Source organism: Panthera pardus, unplaced genomic scaffold (assembly GCF_024362965.1).
Source record: "Panthera pardus isolate Hobbes unplaced genomic scaffold, ASM2436296v1 HiC_scaffold_12, whole genome shotgun sequence".
Lineage (NCBI taxonomy): Eukaryota > Metazoa > Chordata > Mammalia > Carnivora > Felidae > Panthera > Panthera pardus.
Genome location: NW_026526677.1, coordinates 58,231,440 through 58,252,772, shown reverse-complemented (window position 1 = coordinate 58,252,772; position 21,333 = coordinate 58,231,440). Strand labels below are relative to the sequence as shown.

General features: G+C 42.0%; 1 protein-coding gene and 1 long non-coding RNA gene across 5 annotated transcripts in view; one reads left to right on the top strand and one right to left on the bottom strand.

Annotated features, from left to right (window-relative positions):
- The window catches only part of LOC109267200 (uncharacterized), a 40,640-nt gene extending 31,749 nt beyond the window's left edge, over window positions 1-8,891 (top strand). The window contains exon 3 of the long non-coding RNA XR_002079975.2: window positions 8,693-8,891. This is a non-coding gene — a long non-coding RNA (uncharacterized LOC109267200). The remainder of the gene's footprint in view (window positions 1-8,692) is intronic.
- The window catches only part of RNF169 (ring finger protein 169), a 106,385-nt gene extending 96,281 nt beyond the window's left edge, over window positions 1-10,104 (bottom strand). For all 4 annotated transcript variants that reach the window (XR_002079972.2, XR_002079974.2, XR_002079973.2 and 1 more), the window contains exon 1: window positions 9,567-10,104. Coding sequence is in view for 1 of the 4 variants with exons in the window: in XM_019449819.2 (XP_019305364.2) it covers window positions 9,567-10,068 (502 nt within the window). In the remaining 3 variants the exon portion in view is untranslated. The remainder of the gene's footprint in view (window positions 1-9,566) is intronic.
- Window positions 10,105-21,333: the final 11,229 nt, after the last annotated feature.

Sequence of the window (21,333 nt, the reverse complement as noted above, 5' to 3'; positions counted from 1 at the left end):
TCACCACTTAACTCAATAATGTTTAGGCTTTCTTCAACTCAAATATCTTACAGGTTCTAGGACCTACATTTCTTAATATTAACATCTCTGAAATTGGGATGTTTCTTACAGTTGAAGTCTTATAATCACTGTCAGCCAGGCAGCAGTGATGATGGCACTGTCATTGCTTATTTATGTATAAATGTACACAATTAAAGAGTAAGCTCACCAACAAATGTATGATTTGGTGGTTATCCCTGGTGACTGGACAACTGTAACCTCAGTATTAGCCTATAAAGGCCATCTGAGGAAGAACTATAAGTCTCATCTGAAAACATTTTGTTGATGCCATTTGGCAAGCTCAAAAAAGCATGAGCATCCAAACACGATGGGTGTCAGCAGTGTTAAAGAACAATGTTAGATAATAGAAAACAAACTATGAATTTGACAGAGGGAGGGAGGTGGGAGATGGGCTAGATGGGTGATGTATACTAAGGAGGGCACTTGTTGTGATGAGCACTGAGTGTTAAATGTTAAGTGATGAATCACTGAATTCTACCCCTGAAACCAATATTGCACTGTGTTAACTAAAATTTAAATTAAAAAGTTTTTTTCCTTAAAAAGAAAAGAAAAATGTTAGAGCTGTGGAACACTCTTTTAAGAAATTCTGTATCACCAATGGTCTCAATGACACAGTAAACAATACTACATAGAAAAACACAACCTCTATGATTTAGAAGAATCAGGCTCTGAATATGAAGTCACAGGAATATTCTAATTTATCACGTTACTTCCTTTTATAAACATATGCTCAAGTGATACGTTAAATCTGTAATAAATTTATAAGAACTCTTTCAGTAAGTACAAAGTTAAAAAGTCTGAGTGACAGTAAAGCATTGTTTGGTAAATGACAGCACATCTTACAAATGATGGCATCTTAGGATTTAATGAAACATAATTCAGACACTTAAATTTTTCTTAGTTTTGCTTTAGTTATACTCCACAGATTCTGAGATAGTTGTTTACTATCTCATTGTTACTCAACTCTAAATATATTCCAATTTCCATGATTTTGTTCTTCACCATACATTATTTAGACGTTTGTTTCTGCTTTTTAAATTTCCAAACATGGGCTGGGAGGGGGATTGGTTATATTTGTCACTGATTTCTAATTTTATTGTACTGGGATGAGACAACAGTTTATATAGCAATCTTTGGTATCTGTTAAAACTTTCTTTGTGCATGTTCTACATTTGTTTAAAAGAATGTAAAATCTTGGGGTGCCTAGGTGGCTCAGTCAGTTGGGCGTCCAACTTTGGCACAGGTCATGATCTCACAGTTTGTGGGTTCGAGCCCCATGTCAGGCTCTGTGCTGACAGCTCAGAGCCTGGAGCCTGCTTCAGATTCTCTCTCTCTCTCTCTCTCGCTCTCGCTCTCTCTCTGCCCTTCCCCTGCTCACACTCTGTCTCTCAAAAATAAATAAATGTTAAAAAAATTTTTTTTAATAAAAAAATAAAAGAATGTGTATTCTCTAATTTGGGAGGTGTATGGTTCTATATATATGCAGCAGATCAAGTTTACATTCCATTTCTTTTGGTGGTTACCCTTAAATTTTTAATATGCATCTGAACCAAGAGCCTAAAGTTAATCAATATCTCTATCCTCCTGAACTATATATAGAACCTTAGAACTCTTCAATGCTGATCACCTTCCCTCCCAGCTTACATTTTATCCTTGTCTGATATTTTAGTCCCATTTTGGTTTTAACCCCCACATATTAGTCATAATTACTTTTGCTTTATAGAGTCAATATTCACTTAATTTACCTACCCATTTCTTTGTTCTCCATGTTTTCTTGTATCCTATTTTCTCCCATTACATTTCTTTCTTGCTGATGTATATTCTTCAGTATAATAGTTCTTTCAGAAACAGCGTGGTAAATTCTCTGTATTTTTGTTTATCTGAAAATATTTTTATTTTGTCTTCACTCTTGAATTATAACTTAGCTGAATACAAAATTCAGATCTCTCAACACTGAGAAGACATTGTTCCATTTTCTTCTGGCCTCTCTTGGTTATAAGATGTCTGCTCTCAGTCTGTTGCTCCTTTGTTTTTCCTTTCTGGTTGCTTTTTAAAGTGCCTGTGGTGTTCTACAGTTTCATTGCAATGTGTTGAGTTGTGGGGGTTGTTTGCTTTGTTCATTTAATTCTTTTTAGGGCCTCATGACTCTAAAACCTAAGGATTCATGTCTTCTTATTAATTCCAAAATACTCTCAAGTCACCATCTCTTTAAATTCCATGTCTCCCACATTCTATTCTTCTCCTTCTGTAACTATTAGATGATGGGTCTTCTTGACCTTTCATTTCTCTTCACCTCTCTTTCAGATTTTCCTTTATCCTACTGTTCTGCATCCTCAGGATTTCCACATATCTAATTCCCAGCTTACTGATTTTCTCTTCATCCGTGTAAACTAGTGCTTACCTTATTCACTGAGCTTTTTTTAACCTCCCTGACTATATTTTTCATTATGTTTAGCTCTTTTTTAAATGCACCTGTTTCATAATGTCCTTCTCACTTCTTGAGATTTCCATTAATTCTTTAATGTCTTCAGTCACTTAAAATGTGCCAATTTAAATTATCATTTAAGCTGCTATTCTACTATCCCAGTTCCTGGAGATAGAATCCCCTTGCTTGTTATAGCTACTAAGTCTCATTTATGTTAGAAAATGGTTTCCTCGTGTGTCACATTCAATTATAAGTTCATCTTTGGTTGGGCTTATCTCTTCTTAAAGAATCTCTTCTGGAGCGAGTTGGGAGTACCTCTTAGAGTCTTTTTTTTCCTTTCTCCAGGTGATCCATGGGTATCACTAGTTTGGAGCCAGCTTTTATATTAAGTTCTCAGCATGGTGATACTTAAAACCATATAATATAAAATCAGATCCCAAATATGAGCAAGGCATACATCGTGCACTTCAATTTCTCAGGAAAGCTCTTTTCTCCATTTCCTCTCTGCATAGAGCCCAAGTAAATCAAGACAAAATTTCTTATTACTGGCTCGTACCAGTAGGAAGATTATTCTCTGCCCACCCCTTCACTTTGAATGCACATCAAGAATCCCAGTTTTATGCAGAAGTCTTAGTTTTGGTTCCTTTTTCTGTGGTTAAAACTCAATCCACTAGGAATAGAAAACCAGAAATAGCCCCTCACTCCACCCCTTCACCCCCACTCTAGGGCAACATAGCATGAGCTTACTAAAGTTTTGGCTTTTAGTTCCATTTTTATTTCTAGAACCTGGAGATTTTCCTGTCTTTCCTGAAAGCTCAGGAATTCTTTTAAAAGAATTGTTAGTTCAATATCATCCAGCTTTTCTGGATATTTGCAGCAGAAGCATCTTCTCATCTAAGTTAGCCCTCTTGCTAAAAGAGAACCTGGGCTCTCCAATCCATTTGCTACATTAACCCCATAGGAGTAATCACTCTAAAATACAAAGATGGAACTCTTCTTTAAAATTCCTCAGTGGATCCTCACTCCTGAGCATGGCATTCAAAGTCCACTGTTATTCAGTAACTGCTTATTTCTGGAATTCCATCTCCTCCCACTCTCCCACATGTAGTCTATGCTCCAATCACTCCTACTTACAATCCCTGGAAGTCTCCTTGTTATTTCAGAGTCCTGTACTTCTGCATATACCGGTTTCCCTCATCTTCATCCTGCCCCCATCCACCTACTGAATACTCAGGGTCAAGTGTCTGCCTTTCACTGAAGCCATTTCTGACCCATCCAAGCTGGAAGCTCTTCATTGAGTTCTTTATATGCCAAGCATTCTACTAATTATTTAGTCTTACCAACATTATGATTTTGCTATTACTATCCCCATTTGCAAATGAGGAAACTAAGGTACAGAGTTGAAGCAACCTACGCAATGGCACACAGCTATAAATGGCAGAGCTGGAATTCAAACACAGGCAATCTGTCTCCAGATCCTGCTCCATTAACTTGCCCCATTAACATATTCCTTACTACCTTCTACAATGATATCTTGCATTACCATTATAATTGCATTTATTACACATTTCAGTTGCATGTTTGTGCACCAATCTTCCCAACTACCCTGACTCAAAGAGAAAGAATCATGCTTTATTCTATATGCAGTTCCATTGCCTAGCACACAGAAGACCCTCAAATGATTACTAAATTAATGCATGACGGAAGGAAACATCCCCACAGACACTGCTTTAGTCCAGGCCCTCTTCATCTCTTGCCTGGACTACTAAAATAGTCCTCTAACTGGACTCCCTTCTTCATTTCTATTCATGTCTTTCCTCCATACCCCAACCAATATTCTTTCTAAAGCACATCATTATGATGACGTCATTACTTAAAAATCTGTAAGGGCTCTGTACTGTCTATAGGACAAAGTCCCAAATTATTTTATCATGACATACCATGCCCTTTGTGATCTAACTTCCACAGTCCCTTCTCTTCTTTCCCACTTCAGTCCCACAATTCATCTATATTTAACTTCCTGTCAGTCCCTGAATATGCCAAGAGACTTCATGCCTTTGTGCATGTAGGTTCTTCTGCCTGGAATGGCCATCCCCTCCTCTCTCACCTGGTAAATTCCTACCTTTTCAGCATAGAGCTCAAATTCCTCAGCTCTCCTCCAGATGCTTAGTTATCCCATTCCTATACTCTGTTGGCATTATGCATTTACCTCACTTACTACTTTGTAATATTTTTGATAAGGTGTTTCTCCAACCAGACTGTGGAATCTTAAAGAACAGGGACCATGTCTTATTCCCCTTTTTTACTGTATTATCTTACAGAGCATGTGCCCCCAAAATGCTCACTGAATTAGTGGGATGACATTTGACAAACATATCCCGTATCCTACACTCAAAAAAAAAACCAAAAAAACAACAACAAAAAAAAAAACCCCTCAGATACAAATGAATTCAAGGGTAGGCAATTGTCCGGATTAACTGGAAGTTTGGAAGTGGATAAGAAGAAAACCAAATACCTCCTAAATTCTTGAGGCTCAACCCTGAATTCTATAGGATACAGATATTCCTTTAATGGTAATTAGTGTTTAGTTGGCGAGGTAATCTCATTCTGAATTGTTTCCTGCATTAGAACACATAAGGACACTCTCAAATTCTGGAATATGTGTACGTGTCATTCAGGATAAAAAGTTGAGTCATTTTATACATTTTACAACAAATCCCTACAGTTGAGGGAAATTCTTATCCTTTTACACTACAATCACATGATTTCATTATTCATTAGTCCTAAATGCAATTTAGGCTGCACACATAGCAAACATTGTCTGCCAACTGAGTAATAAACCAGAACTACTTGTTTGTCACAGAAAGAGGAATTTTTTTAAATGTATAATGTTAACCCTAAGTGAACAGGGAGGTTGAGGGGTGATGAAAGGGATGGGATAAATGAGGTACTATTCAATTTTTGAAACGCGCTTTTAACACTAAATTTTTTTTTTTAAGTTTTAACTGCCAATTTAAAAGATTCATTGGTGGGGCTCCAGGGTGGCTTAGTCAGTTGAGAGTCTAACTCTTGATTTTGGCTTAGGTCATGATCACAGGGTTGTGGGATCAAGACCTGTGTCAGAATTCTCTCTCTCTCTCTGTCCGTCTGTCCCTCTCCCCGACTCGTGTTCTCTCTCTCCAAAAAATAAAAAAATAAAAAAAATAAAAAGGACTCATTGGCCTTTGCGTAGCTTTTCTCTTCAATTATTACCCAGGGTAGAAGAAAAAGAAGTATCCTAAAAAGGTCTTGGTTTCAATTTCAGAAGCAGTATAATTTAGAATGGTCACTCTTGATTTCATATCAAAAGACTAAATTAATTCTTAAGATTCATTATTATCAATGAGACTTAAGTATTGCTGTTGTATATACAGATGACCATTGAACAACAGAGGGGTTAGGGGCACTGACCCTCAGCACTGTTGAAAATCTACAGTAACTACTGACTTTCCAAAAACTTGACTTGTAGCCCTTTGTTGACCGGATGCTTTACTAATAATAGAAACTGCTGATTAACACATATTTTGTATGTTATATGCATTATATACTCTATTCTTACAATAAACTAAGCTAGAAAAAAGAAAATGTTAGGAAAATCATAAGAAAGAGAAAATACATTTACAGTACTGTAATGTATTCATTGAAAAAAATCCATGTATAAGTGGACCCACACAGTTCAAACCCCTGTTGTTCAAGGGTCAAATGCAGTTGCAAAAGTACCTATATATGCCCATGTGCTACAGTTTTTATTTTTAATCAATGGACCAAGACTGCCTCTAAATTTAGAATATAAGCTCCAAGAAGAAGAAATCTTTGAACATTTCATTCACTAAGGTCTCCCAAGAACCTAGAACAGTGCCTGGCCCAGCACAAACATTCATTACATACTTGTGAATATTGCTCAAAATGGTTCAAATACTATGTCAATATATGCGATGAGCTATAACCTCAAGGAACATAAAGTTGAAGTAGCCTTCACACAATGTTGCACAAGTCAACTGATACTATATCCAAAAGCAAACTGACAAGGCATATAAGAATAAAACAAAACATGTTATACAGGAGTCCTTAGGGTTCTGAATTTTAAAGCTTGTCAGGAAACTGGTAAAAAACAAAAATGTCACAACACAACCAAAATTTTCTACAAGCACAAACTCTTATACTTATTATAGACAATTCAATTCCAAAAGAGCCATGGGGCTTCAACAAAATTAAAAAATATATATATAAGAATTTCACTGAAGCACCAGTGCATTTACTACAAAATTTAATTTCCAGTATTATAAAGGAATTCTGACCTTTCTTTTTATCAATTAACCTAACTATGCCCCAAAAAAACTGCTAAGCAATATACTTCTGAATATACCTAAAATTGCTAGTTCTGTTGCTGTTTCCCACTCAAAAACACAATGTAAGTTTTTATAAAACTGGTATTTTTAGTTTTCCCTATTACAAGTCATCAAGAGCATTTAACTGTGAATTAAGCTATGTTTTAGCCCTTATTTATGGGTTATTGTTTTGGTCCTTGTTTATCTGCTACTAACTCATGACGACCATTAGCTGGTCACTTTCTACTCTCTTCTGGGCCTCAGTTCTCTCTTCTGTAGAATGAGGGACCTGGGTTAAAACAATGGTTCCTACCATTCTTTCTGCATCCCTTTGAGAATCTGGTGAAAGCTACAGGTGACCTCTCCATATGAATGCACATACACATGTATATAACAATTTTATAACTGACTTTTTATAATAGCAAAAGATTGGAAACAACCTAAATGTCTACCAATAGACAGTTAATTGTTACAGCCATTCAATGAAATTCCTTGCAGCTGTAAGCAGAATAAAGAAACCTTCTATATACTGATATGAAAAGCTTTCCATCATGTATCTTTATATGGAAAAAAGCAAGTTACAGAACAATGTATACAATATACAACCTTTTGTGTAAAAAGATCAAAAACTAAAATAAATACATTTGAATTTTTATGTAGAAGCATAAAGAAACTGTGGAAGAATAAATGAGAATCTTTGGTGGCAGTGGGAAATGAGTAAAGGGATAGGAGGAACCTTTCCATTGTACACTTTCTTACATTTGTGTTTGGATTATGTGAATGCACGGCATATTAAAATTCTAAATTAAAAAATTGTATATAACTCTAACAAGTCCAGACAACCCACTGAAGCTAGAAGATAATTCGCAAACCCTGTTCAGCAATATTCTCCTATAATGATTTGACTTAATAAGCCTGTAATTATATACACTCAATGATCCGACAAGAATATTTAAGGAAAAATATTTTTCATCACAGTCCTCATATAAACATATAAGTAATTGGTGGATACTCAGTAATTCAATAGATACTAATCTGGAATCTCATTTTATATAATTTTCCTTAATCACTGATACACTTTATGACAAATTTCTTCATCAGAAAAAGTTTGCACAAATTATCAAGCCATACTCCTTCTCATGAATCAAAGTCCAGAACTGATATTTCACAGAGGAGTCCAGACTTTATGAATGAGAACAGACATCTCTATCTTATTTGACCATATAATCAATAGTACTAGTAGGAAGACCAGAGAAATTTTTACCATAATCTCAGAACTTGAAGCAAACTAAAGAGCATATGAGATCATCACTCAGCACCCACAAATTAGATGACATCTGGGGAGGCCTTCTCACCTACTCTGAACAAGGATCAGATAGAATTGGGGTTCACCCTTCCGCAAGTTACTTAACCTCTCTGGGCCTCAATTTCATCTCTAAAATGGAAATAAAAGTACCTCTCTCATAAGAATGTTGTGAAACTTAAAAGGAAAAATAAGGAATATAGCCAAGTAAGACAAAGAAATAAAAGTAAGGTATCCTAGGACAGTGGCAGGTGTCTGTTTTAATCAAAACAGCCTGCATTCCGGAAACTGTAGTTTCTAGAGACTGCACTTTCATACACAAGCAATGCTTCCTTTTCCCTACTGAAAAAAAAAAAAAAAAAAAAAAATGGCAGAATTCCCAACACAAAAGGTGCAAATATCTGGCCTTTCCTAATTATGTTTCTTGGAAATCTCCTCCTAGGTAAGCATTTTTTTATCAAAGAACATAGACGTTGTGTTGACTGGATGTGTCTCGGAGTCCTAAGTTACACACAGTTCTGTTTTGTGTTTTTACAGGGCACTTTCAACGTCAAGCTCAGCACCAGAGGGGCAGGCTGTGGGAGGTATCGAAAGGCAAAGAAGTTGAAAGCAACAGTCCCGCAACTTTTAACTGCCAGGATGATAGGAGGAAACCTACACAGCCATGGAGACAGAAGCAGCCCCTGCCAACCAATCTCCATTTACGAAACTTAACCCCCACCCAGTTTTGTTGTTGTTTCGTTTTTTGTTTTGTTGGTTTTTTTTTTTTTGTTTTTTTGTTTTTTGTCGAGCACTACTGGAGCTTATTCATTTTTGGAGTTATTAATTATAAATATAAATAACCCCGCTGTGCGAGGCTCTGTCAAGATTTTGTGAAAATTGCGCTTGTGAGTTCATTCTCTCAACCCACTCCACACTCTAGTCTGAAAAGCTCTCTTCACATCCTCAAATTCAACCCGCCCCCTTAACTCCGGATACTCCATACCCCTCACTAATCCATTTAGGCCCAGGAGCCACTTCTCGACACGCAGTTCGACCCCAAGCTCTTCACCCAACACGAAACCAAGCACTTCTCTGATCCTCCAGGGCTCCTGCAAAGTTAGGAACCCTTCTCCCACACACCATTCCAACCTGGCCCTAACTTGTTCCAAGAATGCTGTTTCCCTCCAAACTTCTAACTTCCGTAAGGCGCGAGATCCCCTCACTGCCCCTCCAAATCCATCGTGCCCGTACTTCATTCTGAAGTTCAAAATTCAGAAACAGATGCGCCTGGACAGAGCCCAGTTCCAACCCCACGCGAACTCTACACAGCCGCTCGAGCACGGCCTGGGACCCTCCACCCCCCAACCAGGCCAGGCCGGGCGCGCTCGGCCTCGCTCCAGACCCCCAAAGGGAGGAGGGAAAGCTCCACCTGGCTCTGTGGCCGCGGCGCGCGGCTCCTGCTCCGGCCTGGACCCCGCGGCGGCCGCGCCCCCGTCCCGGCGCTGGCGGCAGCGCTCCGGCTGGCCGCGGCGGGCGCGCTCGCCCTGCACCTCCGCGTCGGCCTGGCCGTCGTCGCGGGCCCGACGGCGGGCCCAACCCGGGCCGCGGGCACGGCAGCGCGGGCAACCGGGGCCCGCTGCGTCGGCGGCGCGCTGGGCGCAGCCTCGGCACAGCGAGTGGCCGCACGGCAGGGCCGCCGCTTCGCCCAGGGTCTCCAGACACCCGGCGCAGCCCGACTCCTCCGGCCGCGGCGGTGGCGGCGGTTGCAGCAGCGGCGGCGGCAACACCAGCAACGCGGGACCAGAGGCCGCGCCCGGGGCCCCAGTCTTGGCTGCCGCCATCTCGTCACAGCGGCCCCGTCGGCCCCGCCGACTCAGAGCTGCCGCTGCCGCCGCGGAAGAGGCCCGAGTACTCGGACCTGCCGCCGCCATCTTGTTTCCCGTTTGAAGGGAGAGTCCGTTGCGAGGGAGAAGAGTAGAGGGCGGGGCAGTGCGCGGCGGGCGGTACCGGCTACATATTTATGAGGGGGCGGGGCTCCAATGAGCCGGGAGAAGGTTCTCCCCTGGCCCGATTGGCGGGAGGCGAAACCTCATTAATATTTATTAGCTACCTTCTATGTCGTCCTCAGCCTCGCCCTCCAGTTTTTGCAATTTCCTCTTATCGAACCCGGTGAAGTTGAGGACTGATGGGATTTGGAAATTCTGAGCGATGTTAAACTTTATGAAGTAATTACATTTATCCTGCACTACCTTCATAACTAAGGCTGAAGTGAGTGGGGGGTTATGTGAATTATCTAGAACCTTCCCTCAGTGCTTCATTTCATGAAAGGGTAGCTGTTGTGACCAGGCCTACTTAGTGACCAGCAACTACCAAAAATAACAGCTTCTTGTCAGTTCTCATCTCCATATCTTCCCTATTCACGTCTCTTCCTGGAACTCCCCTCTCTTGGCTAGCAAAATCAGACTTTCCTGGTTTTTTTCTCAACCCCTCAGCCCTTTCCCAGACTCCTTCGATCCCTCCCCCTTATTTGGGGCTTAAGCCTGCTTTTTCTTCTAGGCTCAGTCCTCCTCTCTCTTTGGGTGTGCCACCACTCTCACCTCACACTTTCTTCCAGCTGAAACTCACAAACTGATACCGGCCATCCAGACCTCCTGAGTCCAGCCCTGCACTTTCAACTGCCTGATGGAAACATCATATTGAATGTCTGCATCCCTCGTGTACAAAACCAAAGTCACTGTCTTCCACCCTCCTTCAAAAACAGCGTATTTCTTATTTCCCTCATCCTGTTAAAGGTACTATCCTCCTAGTTCCTCAAGCTCTAAACCTGGGGTTCTTTACATTTCTCTCATCTACCACATCTGTCAGTTTGTTAATCCTGCCACTTCTCCCACCAAAGTGACTATTTTCCCACCTATCTTTTCCTATTCATTCCATTCCCACCACCCAATCATGTCCCATCATCTCTCACCTAGATTGTTGCAGTAGGTTGTCTCCCTGCCCACAGCCTGTCTTCCTCCAATCCATGCTCCACAGCTCTTAGAGTTGCTTCCTAAAGGACAGCTCTTACCATGTCATTCCTACTTGGGCTAGTCACCAAGTGAGTGACTTTGATGCCAGCCCCCCTGGATGCAGAGGGTATGGGAGAAAGAATGGCTCCCTTCTGATAGATGGTTCTATAGCAATTCTCCTACCCTTTGCTTTCTTTGCACTAAGGTAGATATGGAGCAGGAGGACATTAAGCAAATGGCATTTCCTGTTGGGAATCTTTATAAGAAAGCACAAGTTTTATAAGGAGAGCAAAATCAAAAAAAGCAATATAATGTAATGGAAGGCATCAGAGGCCCTGGGTTTCCATTGCCCAGAAACAGTGTCTGAACTGGTGGTAAAACAATCCAAGGCAGAGTGATTGGTGGAAGTCAGAGAGCAGGAAAAAGAAAGAAGTAGATTCCCAAGATGAGAACCAGATGGCTAAAGAACAGTCAAGAATTGAAGAAGAGTCAATGAGTAATTGAAACAAGGTCTTGTGTGCACAGAGGCCCAGTCAGAATCCTGGCAAACACAGAAGTATGGCTTCAGCTGGACTGTCCTTTATCCAGGGATCCTCCTCATTTCACTCCCCACTTGAGGTTCTTGAGGGCGCTTTGCCCAGATTCTGACAAGGAGCCCTGTGGTCCAGAGATCAAACTAACTACCATTAGGATTGGGGCTCTTGGTGTGGGCTCATTCTCGACAGTTTGGGGCTCTTGATCTGAAGCCTGTTTACTGTTGGAAGAGCTGAACGATACACATGCAGCATGCTTCCTTAGATACAAATAAAGATGGGAAATTTCCTTTCACAGAGGGAAAAAACAAGAGGTCTGAGTAGCACTAGACCAAAAGCCAGGAGATCTGGGATTGGTCCTGGCCCCTTTACGCTTCTCGTTAACTCATTGTATGATTTCAAACACCTAACTTCTCTCTGGGCCTCAGTCTCCTCATCTTTAAAACAGGGTATTGGTGCAACACCTGGGTGGCTCAGTCAGTTAAGCATCTGACTCTTGATCTTGGCTCAGGTCATGATCTCACAGGTCATTAGATGGAGCCCTGATCCATGGAGCCCCATGTCCACTGAGCCCCACATCCATTGGGCTCCACACTGACAGCGCAGAACCTGCTTGGGATTCTCTCTCTCTCTCTCTCTCTCTCTCTCTCTCTCTCTCTCTCTGCCTCTCCCCTGCTCACACGTGCTTTCTCTCAAAATTTAAAAAAAAAGGGGGGGTATTGAAATTGAGCAGTTTGTGACCTGGAACACACCTCAGAAAGGTACACACACACACACACACACACACACACACACACCAAAATCTCACCTCAGATCTACTGAAGGTGAGATACCAGCATGTGTATTTTATTAATGCCATAGGAATTCTAATGAATACTCCTAGATAAGACCACTATAACAGGTAAGTTCAAAGGTCTCTTTTAGCTTTAACATTCTATGAATCTGACTCCCAATTTCTCCCAGTCTCTTCTCTCCTCTATGCTGTTGCCAGAGTAATCTTACTAAAGCCATAGCAGGGACAGAAGGTAAGGCAAACCTAAGAAATCTGGAGAGTTATTTACTGTGTGGGAAAATGAGAGCGATGGATGGTCCTAACATGTCAAGCCTAGGAACCCTACATGATGACCACAACTGACAACTGACAAAAACAGAAGTGGAAAGGAAAAGCAGTCTGAAAGATGAGGGCGTGGTGGATAATTTGTTTTATTTAGTTTACCATCAGCATCTGGAGTCCTTCTTACTTGGAGGAATGCCCCATTCTATGTTGTATTTGCAGTGTTGCTGAGACTAGGGAAGCTGAAGCATGGAGGTATTCTACCTGCCCCCCAGCAGCTACAACGTGACTTATGACCCAGGCTTGGCCACCTGGCCACACTTCTCTGAACTTTGAATCTTCAGGGAATGAAATGTAACGTAGACAAGTTTAGAATTATTCAGAGCAACAGAAACAGCAGGTGTCCAATCACAGTGGGTCCCTGATGGAGCTTGGGGGTATGGGAGTCCCTACCATAGTGATGGTGGCCATTCCAGATCATTCCTGAGGCATGGACTTAATTGTGGTGCCTGCTGCCTGGCTTTCCTAGGTTGAAACCCATTTTCCACATCCAACTCTCCAGCTTTCCTGTCAACTCTGTATCCTTCCAGTAAATTCTCTTTTTTTCTTAAATTTCTCACAATTTCTGTTGTTTGCATCAAAGTACTCTGATTAAGATAATGGTTTGTTGTTTTTGAAGTGTCACCTGGAAACAGTTGTCAAGGGTGCTTTGTAAGTTACGAAACAATCTAAGAAACTTAGTACAACAGCCTAGAGTAGAACGAGTCAGAGTTGTGTCTTTTTTCTAAGTCCCCACCTATACCACAGACCACTGAGGGAAGAGAGACTCACAGACTCACCTTAACGCAGTCATCAAAGATGCCAACTGGAGGGGCACCTGAGTGACGCAACTGGTTAAGCGTCTGACTTTGGCTCAGGTCATGGTCTTGCGGTCTGTGAATTCAAGCCCCGTGACAGGCTCTGTGCTGACAGTGTGGAACCTGCTTCAGATCCTCTGCGTCCCTCTCTCTCTTCCCCTACCCTGCTCGTTCTCTCTTTCTCTCTCTCTCTTTCATGAATAAATATTTCTTTTAAAAGATGCCAACTGGAACAAATAGCAGTGCATCATATATACCAATGCTCCCTCTCCAGCTGCTTTTGTTCTGTCACTCCTACCATATCTTCTGAGGATTGCATTGCTGCCCAGATTACCTGCTATCTTTCTCATCACGTGTCTATGGTTCCATACCACCACTAGCTCTTCAGAATCTCTCATGCACATCACTGCAAACCTTCCCTCTTCCTGGCATCTGGAGCCTCCAGCCTCTCCCAGCTGGACTGAAAGACTCAGATGTGAAGCAAGGCCATTCAGCCAAGTTCTGTGGGGCCAGGCTGTTTTGCCTTGCAGGCCCAAGAACCCCTTCTTGCTAAGCCAGGTGCTGAGTCCATCCTGAGACCTCACACATCTAGGAAGGAGAAGGATCTGACCATACCACTGCCCCCTCTCCTCTACCCTCCTCATCTCTTGGGATGACATCTTCTTCCTGTATTCTCTCTCCCTCAAGCCAGATTTCCCCCCTTGAGATTTGGCCTCTTCCCTGTTGCTTTAAAGATTCTTGCTACATTCTTACTATTATTCATCTTCAGTTCCTTCCCTTTTGTTTCAGAGGAAGAAGCGATTTTTTAAAAGTTTTTATTTTTGAGACAGAGAGAAAGCACCAGCTGGGGAGGGGCAGAGAGAGAGGGAGACAGGAACCGAAGCAGGCTCCACACTGACAGCTGAGAGCCCAATGCGGAGCTCAAACCCACAAGCAGTGAGATCATGACTAGGACCGAGGTCGGACACTTAGCCAACTGAGCCACCCGGGCACCCAAGAAGCAGTTCTTTTGCAAAGCTAATCCTTCTGTCATCTTTCCAGCCTCTCCCAGACTCTTTCTAAACACTCTACAAATACAAGTAAGACTTGGTCCCTGCACCTGTCAAGGTCACAGCCTAACAGAGAGGCAAAAGTATAAGTGAAAAAAAAAAGTATAACAGAAACATGCTGTTTGACTGAGATACAGGGTAATGAGGAAGCAGAAAGCAAGAGGGCATGGACAGAAGGTTTCACAGAAGAGGGGAACATTTGAGCTCTGTTCTGAAGGACAAGACGAGTTCACCAGGCAGACAGAGAGGATGGCCTTCCTGGCATTCCTGTGTGGTGGGACTAATAAGAAATTTAATATGGCTAGAACACTGGATTGGACATTAGGCTAGAAAATTGGAGAAGAAAAGGAACTAGAATTTATTGAGCAGCTACAACATGCTGGAACACGCTAAGCAATGATATGTTTATTTCATTTAGACCTAAAGTAACCCTGTGAGGTGTGTATATTATTGTTTCCATTTTACAGAGAAACTCAGGATATTGGGAGACTATTGAAAGATTTAACATTGGAACCAAAGGAGTTCTACATATGGATTTGTATTTTATAAGGATAACTCTCAATCCTATCATTATCAGTGAGGCATGAAAATCTAAGTAGACTTTCTCCTACCCTCATGGAGTTGAGATATTACTGGACAAAGTACAGTGCAGCTACCATTCACTTATTCAACAAATCTCTTTTGAGCACCTGCTAGGTGGCAGCATAAGACAGGTGCTAAGAATTCAGCAGTGAACAGGCAGGCCAGGTATGGATGCTGAGCCCATTCGGATGGGCCAGCTTTGGGTACAGTGTTTGGCACATTCCAGGTAATGTGGGATGAATGAGTGTTATCCCTGTAGTCACGCCTTTAATGTTTAGTAGGGTTCAAAGTATCATGCACTGTCAGAAAAGAAAAAATTCTGTTTGCAAACAAGCACATTTGTGGAGAAAAAGAATTCTTTAGTTTCCTACAGTTTCCCCTCTAGATACCTATAAATCCACATGGAATTAGCAGCAGCTCTCACTCTGTCTCTGCCCCACCTCCCTTCCCCTTGGTTTTTACTTCTCTCTTTCCTACCCTCAGAGTCCCTATTCTTTTTCCTCTATGCTCTGGCCCAAGATTCCAAGTAACCAATTCCATCTTTGATTTAATTGTGGGGCTTTTTGGAGGAAATTGAGGTGACTTTAAGAAGTCCTTTGGGTTTGGGGCAGCTGGGTGGCTGTCAGTTGGTTAAGTGCCAACTTTAGCTCAGGTAATGATCTCACAGTTGGTAAGTTCAAGCCCTGCGTGGGGCTCTGTGCTGACAACTCAGAGCCTGGAACCTGCTTCCCATCCTGTGACTCCCTCTCTCTGCCCCTCCCCCGCTCATGCTCACACTCTCTCTCTCTCTCTCTCTCAAAAATGAAATAAACATTTAAAAAAATATTTAAAAAAAGAAGTCCCTTGGGTTCAACATATAGAGAATAAGGAAATAAATGGGCAAATGGCCTCCCCAATCCCACTTTGAATGAAACATCTAAAAGACAACCCTCTCTCTGCTAGTGTTACCTTAACAGTGTAAACCACATGCCTCATTCTAGCACAGTCTGTCTCTTCTCCCCACCCTACCAAAGAAAGCCTTCTACTACCTTCACTTTGGCTCATGGCCCTACTCCAGGAAGAGAGTGAGAGGGAGAGAAACCCTCATTTTGTCATAAATAAATGGATAGTTATACTGACCAGAATGAAGAATTTGCCTCAGAAGAGAGCACTGTGATGGGAGCAGAAGAAAAATTCAGGAGGACTACAAAGCAGCCTCCCAAAGACTGACTCCTTCTGCTTTGGAAAGAAACAGATATGAAATGGGTTCAGCTGGAGGCTGAGAACAGAGAGCGCGATCTCCTAAATTCCTTTATTCTGAAGGAGTATAGGATTCCATACCCACCTACCAGTAACCAGGGGGAAGCCTGATTGGTTCTCTTCTAGAATGGTCATTGTCCCACTGTTCTTTGTTTATCAGGCTCTGAGCTCTGCTGTCTCCAGCCCTGGGAAAAGCCTACAGCTGTCACCCTGACTGTGATGTTGCCGAGTGACCAGCAGGGGGCAAACTGAGACTACTGAGCTCTAACCATGTCTCTTCCACCTAGTTTCCATGGAGCCAAACTCCGAATGTCAGAGCTGGAATCTGGCTTTAGAAATCATCCAAGCCTTCTGATCATCTTCGTTTACAGAGAAAAAAACCAAAGTCTAAAGAAGAGAAATAAGGTGTCAGGGCTACATAGTGAGTTAATGGTAAAAAGTGGGGACCAGAAACCAAGTCCAGTCCTATACGTGTTCCAGCACACCAAGCTTTCTCCTTTCTCAAATGTAATTCTAGAATACACTGTTTTTTAATGATATTTTTTCCTGTGAAAAGGACTTGTGTCTCCAATTAGACTGTAAGCATTCAGGGTCAGGGACTGTGTTTTGGACCAGCCTTGTATATCATCTCCTCCAGCACGTATCATGTGGCTCTGCACGTAGCCTATGTCTGATACCAGATTGATTTCTGTTGGTGTTTTTTTTTGGTTTTTTTTTTAGTATTTTTTAACATTTATTTATTTTTGAAAGAGAGAGAGAGAGCATGTGAGCAGTGGAGGGGCAGAGACAGAGACAGAGTCACATAATCCGAAGCAGTTCCAGGCTCTGAGCTGCCAGCACAGAGCCCGACACGGGGCTCAAACCCACAAACCATGAGATCATGACCTAGGCTAAAGTCCAACACTTAATCGACTGAGCCATCCAGGCGCCCCTGATATCAGACTGATTTCAACAAGTACTGTGAAACTGCTATGTGACAGGCCCAGCAATGATTCCTGAGAATACAGAGAGGAAAATTTACTGTCCCTGCCCTCAAGGAGCTCTTTATCTGAGGGAATAGTCAGCTATGTCAACAAACAGCTATAATTCAGGACAGGAGATGGGTTTTTCAGTGGTGCAGGCATAGTGAACTGGAAGGCCAGAAGTGAGAGTGACTATCTAGATGGGATGCAAAATGGGGTCCTAAAGAAAGGATGAGAACTCACCAAACAAAGAATGGGAATTCCAAATACAAGGAATAGCAGAATAAGTCAACACACAGAAATGTGGAGACATAGTGTGGTAAGTGAAAATGATTGCTTCTGAGTAGCTGGAGCATAGTATATGTAAGAAGTTAGAATGGGGGAAGGGGAATAGTAAATAAGACTAGAAAGATAGTTTGAGGCTAGCTGTAAAGTCGATGTCTGTCCATTCATTCATTCAGTCAGTCAGTCAATAAACAGTAAGAACCCCCATGTGCAACGCAGCACTGTTGTTGATAATGATGATGGGGGGATGATAATAATATATGAGGTAATAATAACAGTGATGAAAATACTAATGTGGTTAAATTCCAAGGATTGGAGTCTTAAGTCTAGGGTTCACTTCTCACATGAATCAGATCATCCAGGTAAGTATTCTATCTTCCATTTATTTTCATTTATTTAAAAAAACAGTCGGGGTTGGCTCCATCGGTGGAACATGCCACGGGGTCGTGAGTTAAATCCCCCCGTTGGGTATAGAGCTTACTTAAAATTAATTAATTAATTAATTAAATTTAAAAATTCAGTAAGACTCTACTATGGGCAGGCACTGTCTTAGGAGCCAGGAGTATAGCAGTGATCAAGAATTAAGGGGGCACCTGGGTGGCTCAGTTGGTCAACCGTCTGACTCTCAGGTTTCAGCTCAGGTCATGATCTCGCAGTGGTGAGATTGTTCCCGGTGTAGGGCTCCATACTCAGTGTGGACCCTGCTTGGGATTCTTTCTCCCCCTCTCTCTCTGCACCTCCTCTGCTCCTGCGTGCACTCTCTCTCTCAAAATAAATAAATAAACATTTTTAAAAAAAGTAACCCTGAAAAAAAATTTTAAACTCTGTATATTGCTGGAGAAAACACAGAGATAACTGGTAGTTCTTCGTTCCCATCTTTGGGTGGGTACAGTGCCTGCCACCGTCTGGCTGTGGGACCCAAGTTATATGGCACCGTTTTCTGGCACTCTAGCTACATCTTCACAGACCTATAGACAGAAATCTCTGAGGACAAGCTGCTCTCCAAAGGTCCCCTGAACATGGAGGAGGCAGTAGCATAAGTTCCTTTGGCTTGGCTGGTGATGGCACTTGCAGTAGGGAGGCCTCTGGCCGGTAGCAGAGCTTAGGGTCTGGATGAAGGATGATCCCACTCTATCTTCCGAAGACACTTGTTTCCCTCGTGAGGGCCCTGTGAAATTAAGGGCTATGCCTTCCCTCATCCTGGTTCCTTATACCTCTCTCCATCAGAATTTCTGTTTGCAAGCTGTTCTTGGAAGAGAGGAGGGCCCACTACGGTTAAGCAAACAAACAAACAAAAAAAGACTTAGACATGTTCACGAAGCCACACTAAAAACCCAAACAAATAAATACTGGTGAGCTTCAAGTTCGTCCTACAAACATTTATTTAAGCCAACTATATGCACAATATCTGGAGATTCAAAGGAATATGTCCTGAAGCAATAATAGGTTTTAAGTAAATGTTTGTTACACAGATAAGTAACTCTAACCTGGCTGAAGGGTGGGAGTGGAGTGGGGATTGTTCAATTTACAAATAAATTAACTCTGACCGTTCCTTTAAATAAGACTTTCCTCCCGCTGTACCTAAACTGGACCCAGCTTTAAAGACTCAATTTGTTCACATCATCAGGACATCATCAAGTAAAGGCAGTGTACTAGAGCTGATTCTAAGGACTCAGGAGAGCTAGCTAAGTGTTAAATTCTCAGGAATTTTGCAAGCTGGTTGTTTAACACTATCATTCTGAACATTAAATCATATAAACTCACAAGTAAGTTATATTCAAAACATTCAAACTCTTCAACCCCTAATTATATTCCTGCACTGCACCATCAATGTTCTTGAAATTATTTACATGTATTGGACCCGCTAATGGAAATACTACATAATGGTGTCCTATCGTCAACTCCACATTCAGTGATGTCACATTGCTAGCCTGAAATTGGCCACGGTGGGAGTATCTACACCATGGAAATTGGCAACTGCTATAAACCAGGGCTTTTTTTACCCCTAGAGAGCTGGTTGTTACACATTTACGAGCACACCGATGTAGAGTCTATTATGTAGTCCTCTTATATTCACTCTTAGGTGAATCTGCTTTTAGAATCTTACTTACAGAATTAAGTGGACTGGGTTAAGAAGTCTTTGCTTTATGCTAATCTCTCTGATCCTTATCACTATGCTAAGTTTTCATAATCAAGGAGCCTGCAGCCCAGGAGGAGGTCTTAGCCACAAATAATGTCACAAGAAGACTATTTGAAGGAACAAGGCTATTCTTCGACAAAACTTTATTTAGCACCTACTGTGTACAAAGCTGTGTGTGAAGGCTAGGGAAGATAGTAGTCTGTGTTCTCCAGGAACTCACTTTAGAGGAGGTGACATGAAACCTTTGATGATACAAGGTGACAAGTGGCATGTGCTACAATGGAGACACAGAAGCATGGAGCAAAGAGAAGCTAACTCAGACACCATGAAACAGACTTCAATGAGAACCTGGCCTACCAGCACCAGTGTCTCTCTTGTTCTCCACTGTGTCCTTAGCACCTAGCACAGTGCCTGGCACAGGGTTGGATGAATGAAGGAGGGAGCAGTTTTAATCCTGGAAAAAGTAAGGCTGCCAGATAAGAATGGGTAGAGGGAGGGCATTAGAAAAACATAGCACATGCAGAGACATGGGAAGCAAAAGCACTCAGTGAGTTTGAAAAGAGAAAATATAATGTGGCATGACGGGTCCAAAAGCCAGAACTAGTAAGGATGCAAGTATGGAAGAGGAGTCCTCTGTCTCAAATCTCTAGAGAGTTCTCAAAAGACAAAAGGAGTTGGCTTACTCTCTGCATCCTTGGGGGCAGAGCTAGGGGCAGTGAGGGGAGTCACGGAGAATCAGATATCAGTTAAAGAACTTTTTTTTTTTTAATGTTTATTTATTTTGAGAAAGAGAGAGAAAAAGAGAGCTTTGCTAGCAGGGGGTGGGAGTGGGGGGTGGCAGACAGCAAGAGGGGGAGAGAGAATCCCAAGTAGGCTCTGTGCTGTTAGCGCAGAGCTGGATGCAGGGCTTGAACTTAAGAACTGTGAGATCATGACCTGAGCCAAAATCTTGAGAGCTGGACACTTAACCGACTGAGCCACCAAGGCACCCCAGTTGAAGAACTGTCCAACAGTGTATTGAATGGTCTGCCTTGGAAGGCAATGAGCAAGTTCCCTAAGAAGGAAGCAAACAGGTACCAAACTTGTAACCAATTGCTATGGGTAGATACTTTTTTTTTTTTTTTTTTTCTGAATAGATTTTGGAAGAATTTATCAAGTCTCCTTTCTTTAAGGACAACCATCTTCCTGGAGAACTATCTTCAACAATTCTACAGAAGACTCAGAGATTTTCCTCAAATGCTTGCTTCTTATGTCAATCATTGATTAAAACCGAGGACAATAGGGGTGCTGAAGCCTCCCCCGTGAAAGAATAATATCTTTTCAAATCACTGAGGTCTTCACTCATCCACGAAGCAATCATTTATTCCATTTCTTTGTGTGTCAGGGGCCTTGCTAAGTGCTGGAAGTACAGATATAAATGAAAAAAGGCCCCTGCTCCCCACAGTACTGAGTGGAAATGCAAATATTTACTCCAAAATGCAAATAAA